General features: G+C 38.4%; 1 protein-coding gene across 1 annotated transcript in view; it reads right to left on the reverse strand.

Moving 5' to 3' along the window:
* Positions 1-13,198, reverse strand: part of RLF (RLF zinc finger) — an 84,908-nt gene extending 71,710 nt beyond the window's left edge. Inside the window, exon 1 of the mRNA XM_078452042.2 lies at positions 12,929-13,198. Coding sequence (XP_078308168.1) covers positions 12,929-13,165 — 237 coding nt within the window. The 5' untranslated portion in view covers positions 13,166-13,198. The remainder of the gene's footprint in view (positions 1-12,928) is intronic.
* Between the last annotated feature and the right edge of the window lie 6,843 nt (positions 13,199-20,041).

Below are 20,041 nucleotides of genomic sequence, written 5' to 3' on the forward strand. Positions count from 1 at the left end.
ACTTCTGCTCAGGTTATGATCTCATAGTTCATGAGTTCAAGCCCTGCGTCTGGCTCTGTGCTGACAGCTCAGAGCCTGGAGCCTGCTTCGGATTCTGTGTCTCCCTCTTTCTCTTTCCCTCTCCTGCTCATGCTCTGTCTCTCTCTCTCTCTCAAAAATAAACATTAAAAAAAAATTAAAAAAACAAAACAAAACAAAACAGATTCAACTAAGTAGATTTGGTTCCAAATTCTTACTGCTTCATTCAAATCCTTGTAAAGGAGGAGAGCAGCATAATGTTGACCAAACTGCACTTCTGGGAGTTTTTAAAAGAAAATGCTTATAAATAAATAAATAAATAAATAAATAAATAAATAAATAAATAAAAGAAAATGCTTAAACCTTATTTTTTACAAGGGTGTTCACATCAGATTAATGACACACTAGTCATGAATTTTGTTTGGTGGTAAATAGATATGTCAACATTCAGAATTTTATTGATATTATCACCTATTCTTATCCTCAGCTAACATCCTACACTGAGAGGGAGTTTCCCCCTTAAAAGTTTTAAGCTGAAAGGGGACTGAACTAAATAACTTCTATTCTTCCCTCAAACATGTTTATAAAAACATGGCCACCTTTTTTCAGGGACTCAAATCCAACGTGTTATAAATTCAAATCACTTTTTAAAAAAGTTTAATTATTTATTTTGAAAGAGAGAAACAGACAGACAGACACAGAGGGATTGCGAGTGGGGGCAGGGGGCAGAGGGAGAGAGAGAATTCCAAGCACGTTCTGTGCTGCCAGTGCAGAGCCTGACCTGGGGCTCTATCTCAAGAATCATGAGATCACAACCTGAGCCCAAATCAAGAGCTGGATGCTTAACCAACTGAGGAGCTACCCAGGCACCCCTCAAATCACTTTTGATATGCACAGATTTCAATAAAATGAAATACATAATTTAAATGGCAAATAATAAGCCAAGTTAAAACCAGTAGTCAAATGAATCAAAGAAATTTTTATATAGAATGATTTGTTAGTTACAACAGGTCAAATCCATTATATCCACTATATGTGGATCCCAAAGGACATCCATATTGTTTCAACATAAAAGAAATTTACTGTAAATTACACTTCCAATCTACAAAGCTCATCATAGGCTCTCTAAAACTATATTAGCAAATGCTCTATAAACATCTAGGAAACCTTTTTTTTTTCCCCAATGGGCTGTACATTGACAGGAAAATGGTGGAAAGCTGCTCTACATGAAATATTTCTTTAAAACATTATTCGTGATGAAATAGATATAAAGAAATTGATACACTAGGTACCTATCTGCTACCAAAAGTTATGCTAAGAGCAGTGTTATACTGTCCCACCTGATATTCACAACCACCTATCAGGGAGCTTTCTATTACCCCCAATTTTAGAGACAAGAATAGAGCTCCAAGGCAAAGTTTAAAGTCACAAGATTGTTAGAATGAAATCTCCTAACTTCAAATCTACTTTCTATTAGATATGTTCTTCATGTCATAAGATAGTAAAACATTAAGACTGCCCAAATTTGATGTCGTATCCACACTTACTGTTAGAACTTTATGGGATCATTTGTTCTAGATTTAACATTTTCATTTTCCAAGACCCTTAAAGACTATAATCAAAATTTCACTTTGAAGAAAGAAGCCAAATAAGGATAGTAAACATAACTAATGTAAACAAATAACTTCAGTTCAAATCAGTAGAGTGGTTTCCACTGGGATAGGCATTTACCCTACAGAGAGAAGTAACAACCCATTGGGGGCAGAAACATAATACTAACACTTATTTAAATGACTTTCAAAAATCTTACCACTTTTATGTTTTTCTGTGGTTGCTTATAACATATAGGTACTGCATAAATAAAACATTATTCATTTATTTCAATAAGGATACATAAGACCAAAGTCGGAGATGACTTAGAAAATAATCCTTAGCAAACATTTTTCAAACGAATTATATAATTTCTAAGGAGAATCAAACCTTAAAGATCATCTGATTTGAGCAGCAATCTGAAGTCCCCAAAACAAACTGATTTGGCCCAAGGTCATACATACATTCAGTGACACCTTGTTTGGTAACATAAAAATAACAATATAAGAAAAATTTAGCTAATGGAAAGCACTAGGGCCTTTCCAGTTATTCAGCTATGACTTAAGTCTTCCTAGAGTTTAATAGCATTGATATATAAACATCAATAAATGTCTGTTGGAAATGAGTAGACCGACAAATTTCTCACAGCAACAATCACTAATTTGTATCATACATTCCAATGGCTTCAGATTCTTGAGAACCTCAAAGCAGCATGGGATCTTAAGATTACAGGATCATACTCAATGATTAAACACAATCAAATTTTAATGACTTTTAGCCGGGAATACTTTAAAATACAGTTATGTAAAAAATAGTAAAGACAAACCTCACAGAAAAAAAAATTCAAATATCTAATACACATGAAAAACATACAAATGCTACTCAACTTTTTGTAGGCTAGTATCCACCAAAATTTAAAATAAACATTCTCTTTAATACAGTAATTTCAATTCCAAGAATTTATGCTATAGGTATAAATAACTAGTGTTTGATGTTTAAGGATATTCACTGCAACCTTACTTATGATAACAATAAAAAAGAACACAATGGTTTAATTATGGTACATGCTCAATGTGTGTCAATATAGAAAATTGTTCTCATTAAATTAAAATATAAATCACAGAAGAGTATTTGAGATTTTAAGAATACACAAGAGACTTAACTCTTTTGGGGAGTGACTGGAGGGACTGAAGGCAGAAAAGGGCTTTTATTTTTTCCTTTCTGTAGCAATATGTATTTTTCTAAGTAAAAAAAAATTTTTTTTCAATTAAGAGTGTTGAAGGTTTTGCTACCTGCAGAATTTAAAATCAAGGCAGTTTTCGGGGCACCTGAGTGGCTCAGTCAGTTAAGCGTCCAACTTCGGCTCAGGTCATGATCTCGCAGTCCGAGAATTTGAACCCCGCGTCAGACTCTGTGCTGTTGGCTCAGAGCCTGGAGCCTGCTTCAGATTCTGTGTCTCCCTCTCCCTGACCCTTCCCTACTCACACTGTCTCTCTCTCTCTTAAAAATAAACATGAAAAACATTTTTAAAAATATTTAAAATCAAGGCAGTTTACAGTAAAATATTATACAATTTTTTAAAGTAACAAACGTGTGTATTCCACAAGACAGATTATCTACAATATCAATATATTAAGTTTCAATATATAAGCTCAACATTATTTTTCTAAAAATATATACATATATAGAAAAATTCTCTAAGTATATATTCCCAAACTGTTAACCTAAGAAAACTATTAACCTAGAAAAATGTAGTACTGAAGTATTAGGGTGTATGTGACAGTTTTCATCCTTTACTCTCTTCTTTTACATTATTCTAATTTTTTTTACATGCATTTCTTGGACAATTAAAAAATCCAATATTTAAGCAATCTTGAGAAAGAAAAACAAAGGTGGAGGTATCATAATTCCAGATTTCAACATATACTACAAAGCTGAAGTGATCAAAACAGTATGATACTGGCATAAATACAGACACACAGATCAACGGAACAATATAAAGAGTCCAGAAATACATGCACGCTTATATGGTCAATTAATCTATAACAAAGGAGGCAAGAATATGCAACGGAGAAAAGACAGTCTCTTCAGTAAATGGTGCTGGGAAAACTGGACAACTACATGCAAAAGAATGAAACTGGACCACTCTCTAACATACACAAAAATAAACTCAAAATGGATTAAGGACCTAAATATCCTAGAATCCTAGAAAAGAATACAGACATTAATTTCTCTAACGTCAGCCCCACCAACATTTTTCTAGATATATCTCCTAAGGCAAGGGAAACAAAAGCAAAAGTAAACTCCTGGGACTACATCCTTTTGCATTTCGAAGGAATAAGTCAACAAAACAAAGAGGCAACCTACTGAATGGGAGAAGATATTTGCAAATGACATATCTGATAAGGGGTTAATATCTCAAATATATAAACAACTTATACAATTCAACACCAAAAAACAAACAAATCCAAATAAAAAATGGGTAGAGGACCTGAACAGACATTTCTCCAAAGAAAACCTACAGATGGTCAACAGACACATGAAAAATTGCTCAACATCTCTAATCATCAGGGAAATGCTAATCAAAACCACAATGAGATATCACCTTACATCTGTCAGATTGGCTAGAACCAAAAAGACAAGATATAATAAATGCTGGAGAAAAAGGAACCCTTGTACACCATGGGAATGTAAACTGGTAGAGCCGCTGTGGAAAACAGTAAGGAGGCTCCTCAAAAACTAAAATTAGAAGTACCATTTGATGCAGTGGGCACCTGGGTGGCTCAGTTGGTTAAGCATCTGACTCTTGATTTCAGCTCAGCTCATGATCTCTCATGGAATTCCCTCTCTCTCCCTCAACCCCCCCCCCCCCGCCGCAAAGATAAATAAACTTAAAAAAAAAAATCTTAAAAAAAATGACATACCATTTGATCCAATAATTCCACTTCTGGGTATTTACCTAAGGAAAAAACATTAACTCAAAAAGATAGACACTCCTAAGTTTACTGCAGCATTATTTACAATAACCAAGACACAGGGATGCCTGGGTAGCTCAGTCGATTTAGCAACCGACTTGGGCTCAGGTCTTGATCTCACAGTTCGTGGGTCTGAGCCCCACATCAGGCCCTGTGCTGACAGCTCAGAGCCTAGAGCCTGCTTCATATTTTGTGTCTCCCTCTCTCTCTGCCCCTCCCCTGTTCATGCTCTGTCTCTCTCTCAAAAATAAATATTTAAAAAAAAAGATATAGAAGCAACTTAAGTGGCCATTAACAGACAAATGCATATACATACACACAATGGAATACTACACAGCCATAAAAAAGGATAAGACCTTGCTATGTGCAACATGGACAGACCTAGAGGGTATTATGTTAATTAAAATAGGGCAGATTGAGAAAGAAAACTAACTTATGATTTCACTCATATGTGGATTCTAAAAAACAAAACAAATGAACAAACAAAAAGCAGAACTGGACCTATAAATACAAAGAACAAATAGATGGTTGCCAGGGGGAAGGGAGGTAGGGCAAAGGAAAAAAAGGGTGAGGGGATGGGAGATACAGACTTCCAATTATAGAATGAATAAGTCATGAGAATAAAAGGCATAGTAAAGGGAATATACTCAGTGACACTATAATAGCATTGTATGGTGACAGATGGTAGCTACACTTGGAGTAAGCATAGCATAACATATAGAGAAGCTGAATTACTATGTTGTACATCTGAAACTAATGTAACACTGTGTGTCAACTATACTCAGTTTTTTTAGGTTTAATCCTTATATATACACGTATACTATATACATATTTTCCCAAAAATCAGAACAATACATCAAGCTATTCACAGTGAGATTACATGGCGGTTTCACTTTCTGCACTTAGACATCTTGTCTTAAGCTTTTAGAATGAGCACATACTAGGCAGGAGTCACAAAACTTTAAATATATATCTATCTATATATACATATATATATTCAGTTTTATTATTTTAAGATACTTTATGTATTCTAAACATATATGTTAAAAAAGCAAATTAAAGTAAATGAAATTATGAATAAAAATACACCTATTTTATATAACCATGTATCACAAAAATGCAATTCCCAAGCTAGGCCATTCATTCCAATATACCCAGTAATAATTCTTAACACGTGTCCATATTAATAAAGCATTATTGTGCTGGCTAATGTGACACACTCCGACTATTTCCTTCGGAGTAAAAATACTATGAAATCAAATGTCAGCATGCTGAACTAATAGATCCCTCCCAAAAAGGACAAGAAAGGCATTTAAAAAAAAAAAAAATTAAAGAATTCAGACATAGCACAAAAGCGAGAAGAAATAGACAAATACATTAGTTCCCAAGCTAGCTATGCTGCAGAGATAAAGGTAAACCCAGATGAATAACCTTGACCTCAAGATATGTCTAAATAGTATTCATTTCCAATTTACAAAAGTTATAATACATTGAAATACTTTTCATATGTGACAATAAGTATAATTCAAAACCTGCAAAAACTTGGAGGGAAATTTTTTTCATAAAAAGCTCACAGTCATGTTTTAGGCTGAAAGTAGGGAATCAAAATTCAGTGGTATATAGAAACATAAAGCAATCCACTCTTCCACATAGTGTTTTGCTTTACTATAATGAAAGAAAAACATGTAATTTGGGGATGATATCAGGTTTAGAACACAGCAAAATATTAAATGTCCCAGACCTGCTAAGTTTGGCAAATGCTGCATAACGATGTCTCTCTAGGAGGTTCACAATGCATCTTAACATATATGACACATAAAAAAATATTTATCCCAACATTATCCTAACTTACATGAACACAGAATCCTTAATTCAGTAAGTACTTACTAATACATATAACTCATGGAACAAAACAGTTTAGGAAATGCTGATATAGGAAAAAGAGCATGGACTTTGGAATCTGAAGACTCTGTCACAGCTTACTCGCTGTGTGACCCCGGGAAAGTTTATTTCCCTGAGCCTCAGTTTTCTATCTGTAAAATGAAAATAAAAAACAACACCATCTACCTGAGTGCTTGGCACATAAAAGATGATTGATTAGTTGATAGATAGATAGAAAGATTGACAGATAAATAAATAACCCCTCTAATTTTTCATGTAATGGTTTATATGTTGGCTTTAGGGATCAACAAAAGTTTTAGGAATCTATTTTTTTGTATACAATCTTGCTCAATCCCTTCTCTACGTTCAAATTTCCCAGTATGATATCAACCATATCCAAAATAAATGTTTCAACCTGGCTAAGCAAACCCTGTTGAAAATCTCTTTAAATATTTGTGGAATACAAGCAACCATGGGAAATTCTTAGAAAACATAAATAAGGGGCACCTGGGTGGCTCAGTCGGTTAAGCTCCGACTTCAGCTCAGGGCATAATGTCCTGTCCATAATTCGTGCCCCATGTCAGGCTCTGTGCTGACAGCTCAGTGCCTGGAGCCTGTTTCAGATTCTCTGTCTCCTTCTCTCTCTGCCCCTCCCCCTCTCAAAAATAAACATTAAAAAAAAAAAAAAGAAACCATAAATAAAAGTTAGTTCTACTCTTTAGTAATTAGGATACAAAGAACAGTAAGACCTGATCCCTGTTCGGAAGCAGCATAAACTGGCTGACCAAAACATGTCCCTATTTCTTAATAAAGAAAGGTAAGACTTGTTACTCTTAAGAAGTCTAGTCAGAGATTTAAGGAAGGAAGGAGATAAAAGATCAACAAATATTGACTGAGTACCCATTAAGCGCCAGGGACAATTCTAGGCACTGGGTAAACAAAACAGTCAACACCCTCTTGATGCTTACATTCCAGGTGCAGAGACAGATAAATAGACATATTTGTCATAGACATCAGATAGCAGTCGGTGATTTAGAGAAATATAAAGCAGTGTTCAGGAGTTGAAGATGATGGGGAAGTGTTGTTTTAGACAAGTCAGTCAAGGAAGGCCTCTGGGAGAGGTGACAGGTGTCTAGAACTAAGTGAAAACAAAGCACACTTTAGTTGACCAATGCCTTTGCAGGCTTGAAATAAGTGGTGCTTTCTACTTAGATTTTTTATTAAAATTGTTCAGAAGAGCATGAAGCACAGGTAGACACAAAAATCACTAGTATGAAAGAGACTGGGTGGTACCAAGTAAATGACAGCATCCAAAATTCCCACTGTTTCATAGTCACATTTATAATTATGTTTTGGTCATATGCAGTACAAAGCTAGTTTATGCCATTATAACCACCTGTCATCTAGTTTCTATTTAGAATGCACAAAAAGAAAGGTAATGTATTAAAAATCCTTTAAAATAAGAAGTAAATCTCAAGAGTTTTCATGGTCACCAATCTCAAGGAATTAACTGATCCTCCCCATCTCAACATTTCCAAACTGTTGCCTTATTAGGCTGCTAACTCTTCTTCAATGCTATAATGCCTCTAATTTTCTCCCTCCAACAACACTACTCCTCATTCCACACATGTAAATGTGTACATTGTATGAATGTAGGCTAAGTTCACAAGTACGCCTCCAAGAAATGAGCAAAGAGTGTCTATCCTGTTCCTTTATCCTGTTTCTTATGATAAAGTTGCTTTTTACATCAGATTTTACATCAAGTGTTTCTTTTGAAGTACTAACCTCTTCAGTATATCATGAAGTTCTACAATATAACTCATTCAACAAATTAGCTTTGTGTGCCAGGCATTGTATTAACTGCTAGGTGTCAAGTATACAAAAAAAGACTAAGACCTCTACTCTTGTTGGTTTGCTAGCCAATACAAGAGACAAACATGGAAACAACTATTCAGGTACCACAATTATGTACAAGATGCTACCGGAGTACACGAAGAATCACCTCATTCTGTCTGCTGCAATCATAAAACACTTCTCAAAGACTTAATGTTTGAGCTGGTCTTAAAGGATAAATAAGCAGATGGAGAAGGGAGGACCCTAGGTTAATCAGGCAGACTTAGAGATGGATAGTGTAGTAAAGGTATTTAAAAAAAAAAAAGAAAAAAGGTTGGAAAGGTGGGAGCTGGGGAAGGGGAGTGGGGGCAGTGTCCAAATTCTAAAAGGCTTTGTCTGCCAGGTGAGGCTGGTAAGTCTGAATTCTATCTTGTCTTTGGGGTAAGAAACCATTGAAGAATTTCAGGGAACAAAGTGACTAATGAGATTATATTTACAATTTAGAAAGAATACCAGAATGGAGTGTAGATAAAGTCAGTCAGAAAGCAAGGGAGCTTGGTGAAGAGATTGTTGCAACAGGACATTATTTATGAAACCTGGACTAAGCCAGTGACAGCAAGAAAAGCAAGAGTTAAAAGTATGTACAAAGCATCAAAAGAAGACAAACATCTAAGAGGAAGTCTAGAGAAATTAGAGAAAGCTTCACAGAGGAGACGGTGTTTGCACTGGGCCCTAAACAAGGAAAATTCGCCATAAAGAAAATGAGAGAAAAAAGGAGAGAACAGCACAATGAAAGGCAAAGGCAGACTACCTGACCTGAGATCTTGCTAAAGTATCCTTTTGGAGATCAATCAATTGGTAAATATTTACCGAAGCCTAATATGTACCTTGGATCTTGAGGCATCAAATGAAAATTAAAGTCAGCTTTCCCAAAATAATGCACTTGGAGAAATTTTGGTCCAAGGACTCCAAGTAAAATACCTCTGAATAAGAGTAGGATTATGGTGATGGGATTGGCTAGGTAAGAGCTGAAAAGTAAACTGGAGGTAAGGGGGTGAAGACTTTCTATTCGAAGGCTAAGAAATCTGGAAAACTAGGACAATTCCGGGAACACTGTTTTTTAGATTGTCTTATTTAGTCCATAAACAATATGTTTACATAGATAATAGTAAGTACTATTATTGTTCCATTTACCAATGAGAAAACTAAGGGTTAAAGAAAATAACGTACCCAAGGTCACATAGCTAGTTTAAATGGTGAAGCCAGCAGACCCTTTGCATTCAATCACAAATCCAGGAGAAACTGAAATATATGCAGTACTTACTTACTTTAACACTTAAAAATCTATAAAGTCACTATTAGTCTAGAACCTAAAAGTTTCATATCAACAAGATTTATTCATAAAACTACTTTGCCTGGTATTCTCAAAGTATAATCATTCACCCAATAATTTCAAGTCTGTTAATGTTACTTAAAAAGCTTTCAAAATTTGTATTACAAATAGAACTACCAGTTGTAAAACTTTAGGAATCTTGATTCCCCAAATATAGCAAAAACTTGAGAGGATAGCCATCAATTTTTCAACAAAACAAAGAAAGACTATTTTCTGGAGTTAATCTCATCCACACTGTTTGGCAGACAGTGTTTTCAGAAAAGAAATTGAGGGAAAAGAGGGAAAAGCCACATCCCATTGTCATTGAATACAAATGCTCACTGAACACAAGTTGATCTAAGTATCATTTTCTTAGTAACTATTACTTTTCAAGTTTCATTTTTATCATCTTCACAAACTTCTGAAAATTGAAAACATGCCCAGAATGAGACAAGCTACTCTATCCTTTCATATGTTGGTTTATTTCTTGATTTGGTGCAATTCCAAAGATAGACCCATTTCTTTTAAGTACTGCAAGAGCTGGAGAGAATATGGTCCCAGCCTGTTGCAGGAGGGATGTGCTTGGTACGTCTAAATCTCTAGATTTCTAAACTAAATACCTGATGAAAATACTTTTGTGGCAGTTAAGTATCCCGGAGAGCACAAATCAGGCCTTTATGATGCTACTACCTATCTTTACACATTAAGTGCTCCTAGAGGGCATGTTCCTATATCCAGCACTTAGTGCAGTGTCAGGCACACCACAAAGAGTGGATGAATAAATCTTATTCTGCCTTTCAAATGTGAAACCAAGAGCTATCCAACCAAATCTGAATGGTGAAATTGTTCCTCCTTCATCATAAAATGTTGAATTTTTTTTCTGTATTTGGTGAACAAGGGCACCATGAGTTGATTTTATCTGGACTACTGGGAAAAAATGTGACCAAAATATTCTGACAAATATCGTGAAGAGTTGTATATAAACTTTCTCTTCTACTGTTTGTATAAAGCATTATAAGGAGATAAAGGCCAGGAAACAAAATAAATTCCATAGGCACAGTGTGTCCAAGGTTATTAACTAATAAGCGGTAGAGTCACAAATGGGACCCAACTAGCTCCCAATCCAATGTGCTTCCTATTATAACACATCATGATTACAGGAACATCTTATTACATTTATTCGTCCAAAAAAGTGTTTGGGGAAAAACCTCAGGCCAAAGGAAATCTTCACAGAAAAGACAAATTACAGAAGTACTTTGCTTTTTAAATTCCTCTGTGCCCTTACATTTCTAGGTGTCACCAAGACTCAAGACATTAAAACATTCAGTTAAAATGAGATGAGGGCTGCAAGCACTAGGCATAAAGCAAAATATATAGATATGTAGATATATACATGGTATCCTCTGACAAGCTTCAACTTAAGTAGTTACATCCATTCTTGTTATCTTTCTAAGATAATACCACAAGCTTAGAAGACTTCCCCAAACCCAGATTTCTTCTCCTGTCGTCCTCCCCACTACTCCTGTCCAATCAGCTTCCCATTCTCCCAAAGCTTCAATTTTCCTTCTCATCTCTACCTTTGGCATTCAAATGCTCCCTTCCCCTCCCCCAACAGTCCCAAGACTCATTTTTTACCTTTCAGCCTTAGGGCCTTCCTGGACCACCCTATCTAAAGAGGCCTCTCCCAGTTACTTCTAAGTACACAGTACGGTCCACAGTCAAACTTTCAATTTGTTTTTACTAGGTAATTGTCATTCCATTCCATTAGGATGTGCCATGATGGCTATCCCCTTACCACTGTCTCTACAACACCTCCTTTTCCATCATTACCAAAACTGTTCTGGAAATACTGTTACGTCTACCACCTCCTTCCAACTGTAAGCTCATCAAGGGTAAGTGCTGTCTTACGTTTCCTCAGCACTCGAGGAAGTGCCTGGCATCATCCAATGCAGTCAGTAAAAGTTCGCAGAATAAATGTATTAAGCACCAATGCTCATTACTAGCATAGAAGCAAAGAAGAATTACACCAGGACACTTCCTAGTGCAGACAAATGCTGCAGGTTGTAGACATAAAAACTGCTAATGATACAATGTATAGAAAAGATGAGCATGGACAAAATTCCATTCAAAGAGATGAGGTGTCTCTTGCTCAGCAAAGAGGAAGGAGAAAAGCAAGAAAGCAAGCCAATTTTTTATTTTCCACTGGACTAAGAGAGCAAATTGTTCCCCCCAATTACAACTTTGCAACAGCGCAATGTATTCGGCACACTCAACTACTCATCAAGAGTCCAAGTACCAACATACTACCATTATTTTGCCTTCTCTCAGATACACCAGGTGAGGAGCAGAGGGTTGGTCCTGAAACCCGATAGAATAGCAGAAGTAGAAATAATAATGGCATATCTTTAAATTTATAGACAAAAATCTGGAAGTGACCATGGAGACTATAAACATACCAATAAATATGTACGTAACCACAGGTTAGGACCCACTATAGCACAGAAATGGTCATACCACTGCCAAAACACCACACTCCACATCTTTCTCAATCCTCTTCCACTCAAAGACCCTAAATAGCCACCACTAGCTCACTAGCCTCACTGCTGATAGCACAATCCTCAAAGGAATCCAGAAGAAGAGAAAGAACAGCTTAAAAGTCTCCCCACCCCGCCTCTCAAAAATAAATAAATAAAATAAGAAAAAAAAAAAAAAAAAAACCACAACCAACCAATGGGCTCCGCAATCACTAATGAGAAAGCCCAAGACGCCTTTCAAAGCCAACTGTCAGACCTTTTAGGGGCCCAGATGACGTTGACTCCAAAGAGAAGTCTCTGGCCCCGACATATATCTCCGGATTATTCAGGAAAACTCAGGTTTTCCAGTTTGGAGATCTGCACTCAAAAAAGGATCTCCCAGCAGGAACGAGCAATCAATCTCTCTGGAGGCAATGGCGCTCCAACCAACCACCCGGCAGGGGGACAGGCAACGGCGACAGGGCACGGCCCTTCCAGGGAGCCGCCGGCGCCCTCCGGGCTCTCAGTCTGGCCCAGCGCAACCCGCCCTGGCGGTGACCAAAGTCGGGCAGTGGTGAAGGGGGGCCAGCGGTCGAGCTTCCCGAGCTGGGCCTTCCCGGCCTGGGGGCGCGGCGAGACACGGAGGTGGCGCCTCTCAGTCCAGCCCCGGCTGCGGCAACCGATCCGAGGCCTCTTCCCCTGGCCTCCCCACCCCGCCGCCTTCAGCCAGCCAGTCAGCCCCTCACCTGGCAGAAGCTCCGGCAGTAGTTCAAAGATGAGACCTCCGACACCTCCTGCTCCCTCAGCTCTGTCTCCAGCTGCCACAGACACGGTCGCAGTCCCGGGGCTCCCAGAGCCGGAGATGCAGGGCGATGACCCCGAGCCATGGACTCAGTCTCGGTTCCGTCCCCGGCTCCGGCTCCTGCCGGAGCCTCAGCCCCGGCCCCGGCGGCGGCGGCGGCTTCTCCCTTTCCGTCCGCCATCTTCCCACGGCCCAGCAGCGCGTAGGCAACCAAGCCACGTGATTCAGCCCTGGCCCCGCCCCCGTTCGACCACACGTGGTGACGCACTCCTTGGCGACGCGGGCGCGGGCCGGATTCCGTCACCGGGTTTCTGGGTGCTCCTCCTCTCGGCGGCCTCACCGACAGCCGCCCTGGCAACAGCCTGGCGGCAGCTGGCCAAACACCTACTTCTCTCAGCCTTTCCAGACTCTCTGGAGTCACGGGGTCACCGAGCCGGACATACATGTAGACATAACCTAGATAGGAGCGGCCTGACGCTTAAGCTGCGATCGGAAGGAAGAGAGAATAAAGATCCCCCGGTGGAAAGAAAATAAGCAAAGGTTATGAAGACCAGGTCCGTGGGAAGGTGGTTTATAAGAATTGGGCACTACAAGTCAGTAGGGAAAGGATGACCTCTACAGGAAATGGGGCTGAGGCAACTTTTTCAATAGGAAAAAAGATTTAGATTTCTACTTTAAACCATATCCAAAAATAAATCCCAGGTGGATTACAGGCCCCGAAATATTTTTCAGGAAATGTTTCTTTAGGATATCAAAATAGGGACGAATTTCTTAAATAAGACCCAGAAAGCACAAACCATGTGAGAAAATATTGTTAGATTTGACTGCATTAAAATTAGTTAATTCTGTAACAACAGAAGTTTAAGAAGATGCAACAAAAAGACAAGCCAAAAACTAGATGGTATTCAAATATATAAAACCGCCAAAAGATTAATATCCGAAAAGTTCCCCAAATCAAAAGGAAAAAAAGCAAACAATCCAGTAGGAAAGTAAATAAAGGATATACAGAGCTAGTTCACCAAAACATCAATAAGAATGGCCAATAAACCCGTGAAAAGATGTTTAACTTCACTGTGCAAGGTACAAGTTAAAACAATATATGGGGCACCTGGCTGGATGAGTCAGAAGAGCATTTGACTTTTGATCTCAGGGTCATGAGTTCCAGCCCCATATTGGGTGTAGAGATTAAATAAACATATATATATTATATACATATTACATATAACATATATATTATATATGCATATATATTATATATGCATATATAATATATGTGCATATATGCATATAATATATATGCATATATGTGCATATAATGTATATGCATATATGCACATATATTATATATGCATATATAATATATATGTTATATATAATATATATACACACACATAATTTTATACCCATTAGTACCATGTTTTAGGATTTAGAAATATGGAACTTATATATTGCTGGTGGAGGCATTAATTGGTAATCACTTAATAAAATTGAATATACACATGTCCTGTGACTCAGCAATTCCTCACAATAATAATAGTTGATATTCATTGAGATAAGGTTTTTTATATATTTTAACCCATTTAATCCTACTAACAATACCATGAAAAGTTACTATTTTTACCCTCATTTTATAATTCAGGAAACAGACATGGAGACTTTAAGTAACTTGACCAAAGTGACACAACTTGGAAATTATGGTGCCTGGAATTCAATCCCAAGTAGTCTGCTGCAGAAACGGATCTCTTAGAGGTGCCTGGGTGGCTCAGCTGGTTAAGCAACTGGCTCTTGATTTTGGCTCAGGTCATGATCTCATGGTTCATGAGATTGCCAGGCGTTGGATTCTGCATTGGGCTCTGCACTGACAGCATAGAGACTGCTTGGGATTCTGTCTCTGCCCCTCTCCCGCCCAAGCTTGAGTGCTCTCTCTCAAAATAAATAAATAAACTTAAAAACTACCATAGAATCTGACCTCTTAAAAAAATTTGTTAATGTTTATTTATTTTTGAGTGACAGAGCACAAGCAGGGGAGCAACAGAGAGAGAGAGGGAGATACAGAATCCGAAACAGGCTCCAGGCTCTGAGCTGTCAGCACAGAGCCCGACGCAAGGCTCGAACTCACAAACGGTGAGATCAAGACCTGAGCTGAAGTCAGACGCTTAACCCACCTGAGCCACCAAATCTGACCTCTTAAACACTATGTTGCCAATGTTCATTGCAACACTATTATAATGATAAAATATCAGAAACAGCCTAAATGTTCAACAGTAGAAAGATGGATAAACAAATTACGGTATATTCACACACAAAAAATATACAGCCAGTAAATGAATGAATTAAAACTTCATACATCAGCATAGTAAGCTGCATACATCAACATTGATTGATTAGCACCTATTATGTGCTGGGCACTTTCCCAGCTAACAGAGATTCAGAGAACAACATATTTTAATGGACAGATGTGGCTAAACATTAATGTGTTAGATGTAGGTAATAGGCACATGGTTTTCTATAAAATTCTCTGTACTTTTTTGTATCTTTGGCATACAAAATAATTAGGCCTAAAAAAAAAGGCAGGATGCAGTGGGGTGGGAAGAAGGTCAGTGTTTCTGTAATGTGGTGCAAGGCAGGGCAGGTGGTGGAGATGAGGTTGGAGAAGGAGAAAAGGGCCAGATAATATAGGACTTTATAGCTCAAGGCAAGCAGTGGGGATTTAAAGTGTGACAGGTAACCACCGAAAAGCGTTAAGTGGTCATATGATATCATCTGATTTACACTCCTGCTGCCACCACGTAGAGAAAAGGTGGTGGGAGGCAAGAAGGAAGACAGAGAAGCTATTGCAGCAGTCCCAGTAGTAAAGGTGAACAGATTAAGGATATATTTTGGAAGCAGAACCAACAGGGCGATGCTTTGTTTATGAGGAGTGAGGGAAAGAGAGGAATCTGGAATGGCCTTCAGTTTGAATGGTTGGCAAAGATGCTTACTGAGAAAGATGGAGACTAAGGAAAGAAACAGATTGGGAAAAGAGGGAGAGAGAACCGAAAGTTCTGTTTGGGACGGGTTAATTTTAATTTCCCTATGAGACATCCAAATGGATGCGCTTGGATATATGTCTGTGGGCAGGGTTGGAGATGCAGAACCATCAGTGGTCATGCCACTGTTACAAGACAACAACAGACAAAAACCACAAGACTTCTTTCACTCCACCACATCCTCCCCTAGTTTCCGTCCCACATCTCTGCTCTCTTTTGTAGAAAAACTCTTGTAAAGAGCTGGCCAAATCCTCTATTTGCCCTTTCTTCTCATTCTCTCTTGAACCCTTTACAGCCAGGCTTTCATCCCCAGTCCTCGCTGAAACTGCCTTTTTTTTTTTTTAATGTTACCAGTAATTTCTACTTTTGTTGTCTCAAGTGGCAAATTCTCAGTCCTTTATTTAGTCCCTTGGCAGTATTTGGCCTTGTTGATCATTCCCCGGTATTGGATTTCACTTGGCTTCCAAGTCTCCATACTTTCCTGGTGTTTCTTCGTGGTTTCTTTTCTTGCTCTCCCTTCTCTTTCCGATTTCTAGCTGTCCCAGGCACAGCCCTTCAACCTCTTTTCTATCTACACTCATTGCTGTACCCATCCAGTTCTTTTTTTTTTTTTAACGTTTATTTATCTTTGACAGACAGAGACAGAGCATGAGCAGGGGAGGGACAGAGAAAGAGGGAGACACAGAATCAGAAGCAGGCTCCAGGCTCTGAGCTATCAGCACAGAGCCCAACACAGGGCTCGAACTCACAGACGGTGAGATCATGACCTGAGCCAAAGTCAGACGTTCAATGGACTGAACCACCCAGGCGCCCCTGTACCCACCCAGTTCTAATACCATTTACATATTTAGGCCCATTAAAACCATCCAAGAAGGGTCCTGCCCTGGCGAAAATCTCTCTCTCTCTCTCTCTCTCTCTCTCTTTACACACACACACACACACACACACACACACACACACACACACTATATATTAAAGAACACATAGATTTCTCTATCTTTCAAGATCCAGCCCTCATCACAGAGTACAACCCTAGGGGTGCCTGTGTGGCTCAGTTGATTGAGCATTCAACTCTTGATTTCAGCTCAGGTCATGATCTTGCAGTTTGTGGGTTCGTGTCTTGTCATGCTCTGTGCTGATGGTGAGGAGTCTGCTTGGGATTCTCCCTCTCTCTCTGCTCCTTCCCTGCTTGCTCTCTCTCTCTCTCTCTAAATAGAATAAATAAATAAACTTTAAAAAAGTACAACCCTGAGGTGCTTGGGTGGCTCAGTCGGTTGAGCTTCTGACTTCGGCTCAGGTCATGATCTTACCGTCTGTGAGTTCGAGCCCCACATCGGGCTCCGTGCTGACAGCTCAGAGCCTGGAGCCTGCTTCGGATTCTGTGTCTCCCTCTCTCTCTAACCCTCCCCCGCTCATGCTCTGTCTCTCTCTGTCTCAAAAATAAAATAAAACATTAAAAAAAAATTTTAAGTACAACTCTATTTACTTTTATAACTAGCATTATTCAAACTCCATATCTTTTGCTCTGTGTCCTCAAACGGAAAGGCACCAAAAGAATTGAAAGCAAGGATTTGAGCAGATATTTGCATACGCATAGTCACAGCAATATTATTCATAATCACCAAGAGATGGGAAAAACCCAAGCATTCATTGAAGGATGGATGGACAAACAAAATGTGGCATATACATACAATGGAATATTGCTCAGTCTTAAAAAGGAAGGAAAATCTGACACATGCTACACAATAGATAAGCCTCAAAGACATTATACTAACTGAAATACATAAATCACAGAGATAAATACTGTGTGATACCACCTATCTGAGGTACCTAAAGGATTTAAAATCAGAGACAAAAAGTAGAAGAGCTGTTGCAAGGGGTTGGGGCAAAGGAGAACGGGGAGTTAGTATTACATACTTACTGAGTTTTGGGGTACCTGGGTGGCTCAGTTCTTTAGCACAGGTGCAACATATTCTTGCATAACCAAGTATTATTTCCCAGTGGTAGTGAATGTTCCTTTTTACTGTTGTTGTTGTTGTTGTTAAAGTTTATTTACTTACTTTGAGCGGGAGAGAAAAGGAGAGGGAGTGGCAGAGGGAAGGGGAGAGAGAATCCCAAGCAGGGTCCGTGCTGTCCGCACAGAGCCCAACTGCATGAACCCTGAGATCCTGACCTGAGCCAAAATCAAGAGTCAAACGCTTAACCAACTGAGCCACCCAGGTGCACCATGCAGGAATGTTTTTGGTTTTTTTTTTTTTAATTGCCTCTTTACCTGTTCCGATTCAAGGTGTGGAAACAATTGGTGATTTAGTACAATTTCCCATAGTGGCCGAAAAAAAATTCCGCAATGCTAAACAATTCTTTTGACCGTGAAATTTTATATCATGTGTGTATTTGTCTAGGTGTAATGAATGGAAAAACTGGTTCTTTACATTGTCAATACTCAATGAATTGGGAATGCATTGGGAATAACTTTATTTGTATAAAAATATTTAATAAGACAATTTGGTTTTTAAAGGCTAACTTTGTATTTCCTGCATTGTTTCTACAATTTTGATTTAAAATTCTGATATTTTGGGGGGTGCCTGGGTGGCTCAGTCGGTTAACCGTCTGACTTTGGCTGAGGCCATGATCTCATGGTTTCTGAGTTCGAGACCTGCGTTGGGCTCTGTGCTAACAGCTCAGAGCCTGGAGCCTGCTTCAGATTCTGTGTCTACTCCTCTCTCTGCCCCTCCCATGCTCATGCTCTGTCTCTCTGTGTCTCTCAATAATAAATAAATGTTTAAAAAAACCTTTTTTTAATATAATAAAATTCTGATGTTTTTGTACTTTGTTATTTTGAATTTTAATAATCTGAATGTTTTAAAGCAAAAATAACATTTAAAACACAAAAAGCAATTTTTGACAGTTTCTATTTTCTTCTTTTCCTTTTTTTAAAGATTTTATTTTTCATTTATTTATTTATTTTTAAAAATAAGCTCCACACCCAACGTGGGGCTTGAAGTCACGACCCTGAGATCAAGAGTCAGATGCTCTAGGGGCGCCTGGGTGGTTCAGTCAGTTAAGCATCTGATTTCAAATCAGGTCATGAACTCATGGTTCCTGGGTTTGATCCCAGCTATCTGTGCTGACAGCTCAGAGCCTGGAGCCTCCTTTGGATTCTGTGTCTCCCTCTTTCTCTGTCCCTCCCCTGCTGGTGCTCTGTCACTCTCTCTCTCAAAAATAAATAAACATTTAAAAAAATTAAGAAGGGGCGCCTGGGTGGCTTAGTCGGTTGAGCGTCCGACTTCAGCTCGGGTCATGATCTCACAGCTTGTGGGTTCGAGCCCCGCATCAGGCTCTGTGCTGACAGCTCGGAGCCTGGAACCTGCTTCGGATTCTGTGCCGCCCTCTCTCTCTGCCCCAACCCATTCGCATTCTGTCTTTGTCTCAAAAATAAGTAAACATTTTAAAAAAATTTTTTTAATTAAGAAAAAAAAAAAGAGTCAGATGCTCTACTGACTGTGCCAGTGAGGCGCCCCAACAGTTTCATTTTAAACTTATCAAAATATATTTACACTTTGTACATTTTGAATACAATTATCTTTTATTCTCAATCCTTTTTTAGCTCATTATTCCCACAGATACAAACTATGTGAAAAATTTTATTATAACAATATGATTAGTGATTTTGCTAAGGCAAGAAAAGTTAATTGTATGGAATAAATATGTAATCATTTATCACGTATTTTATAATTTGTCTAAACATCCCTGATCCATCAATGGAACAGTCAGGCATGATAGTAATTAAATTCAGGTTTTTTTGTGATATTTAGCCAAAATTTGGCCACAAAAATCACAATTTCATTATGTGTCCTTTTAGGTTTTATTGTTGTAAAGGTATATTTATCAAGACAGAAGGACAGAACATGTTTTATCTAACAGTGTGATGTTAAGTTAGTTATAACTTTATATAGTTAGACATGTGGTATATGGACCACCATTTGTGCTCTTGGTCCTGACCCTGCAAATACTAAGAGTAAACCTGC

The sequence above is a fragment of the Panthera onca genome, chromosome C1 (genome assembly GCF_046562875.1).
Source record: "Panthera onca isolate mPanOnc1 chromosome C1, mPanOnc1 haplotype 2, whole genome shotgun sequence".
Classification (NCBI taxonomy): domain Eukaryota; kingdom Metazoa; phylum Chordata; class Mammalia; order Carnivora; family Felidae; genus Panthera; species Panthera onca.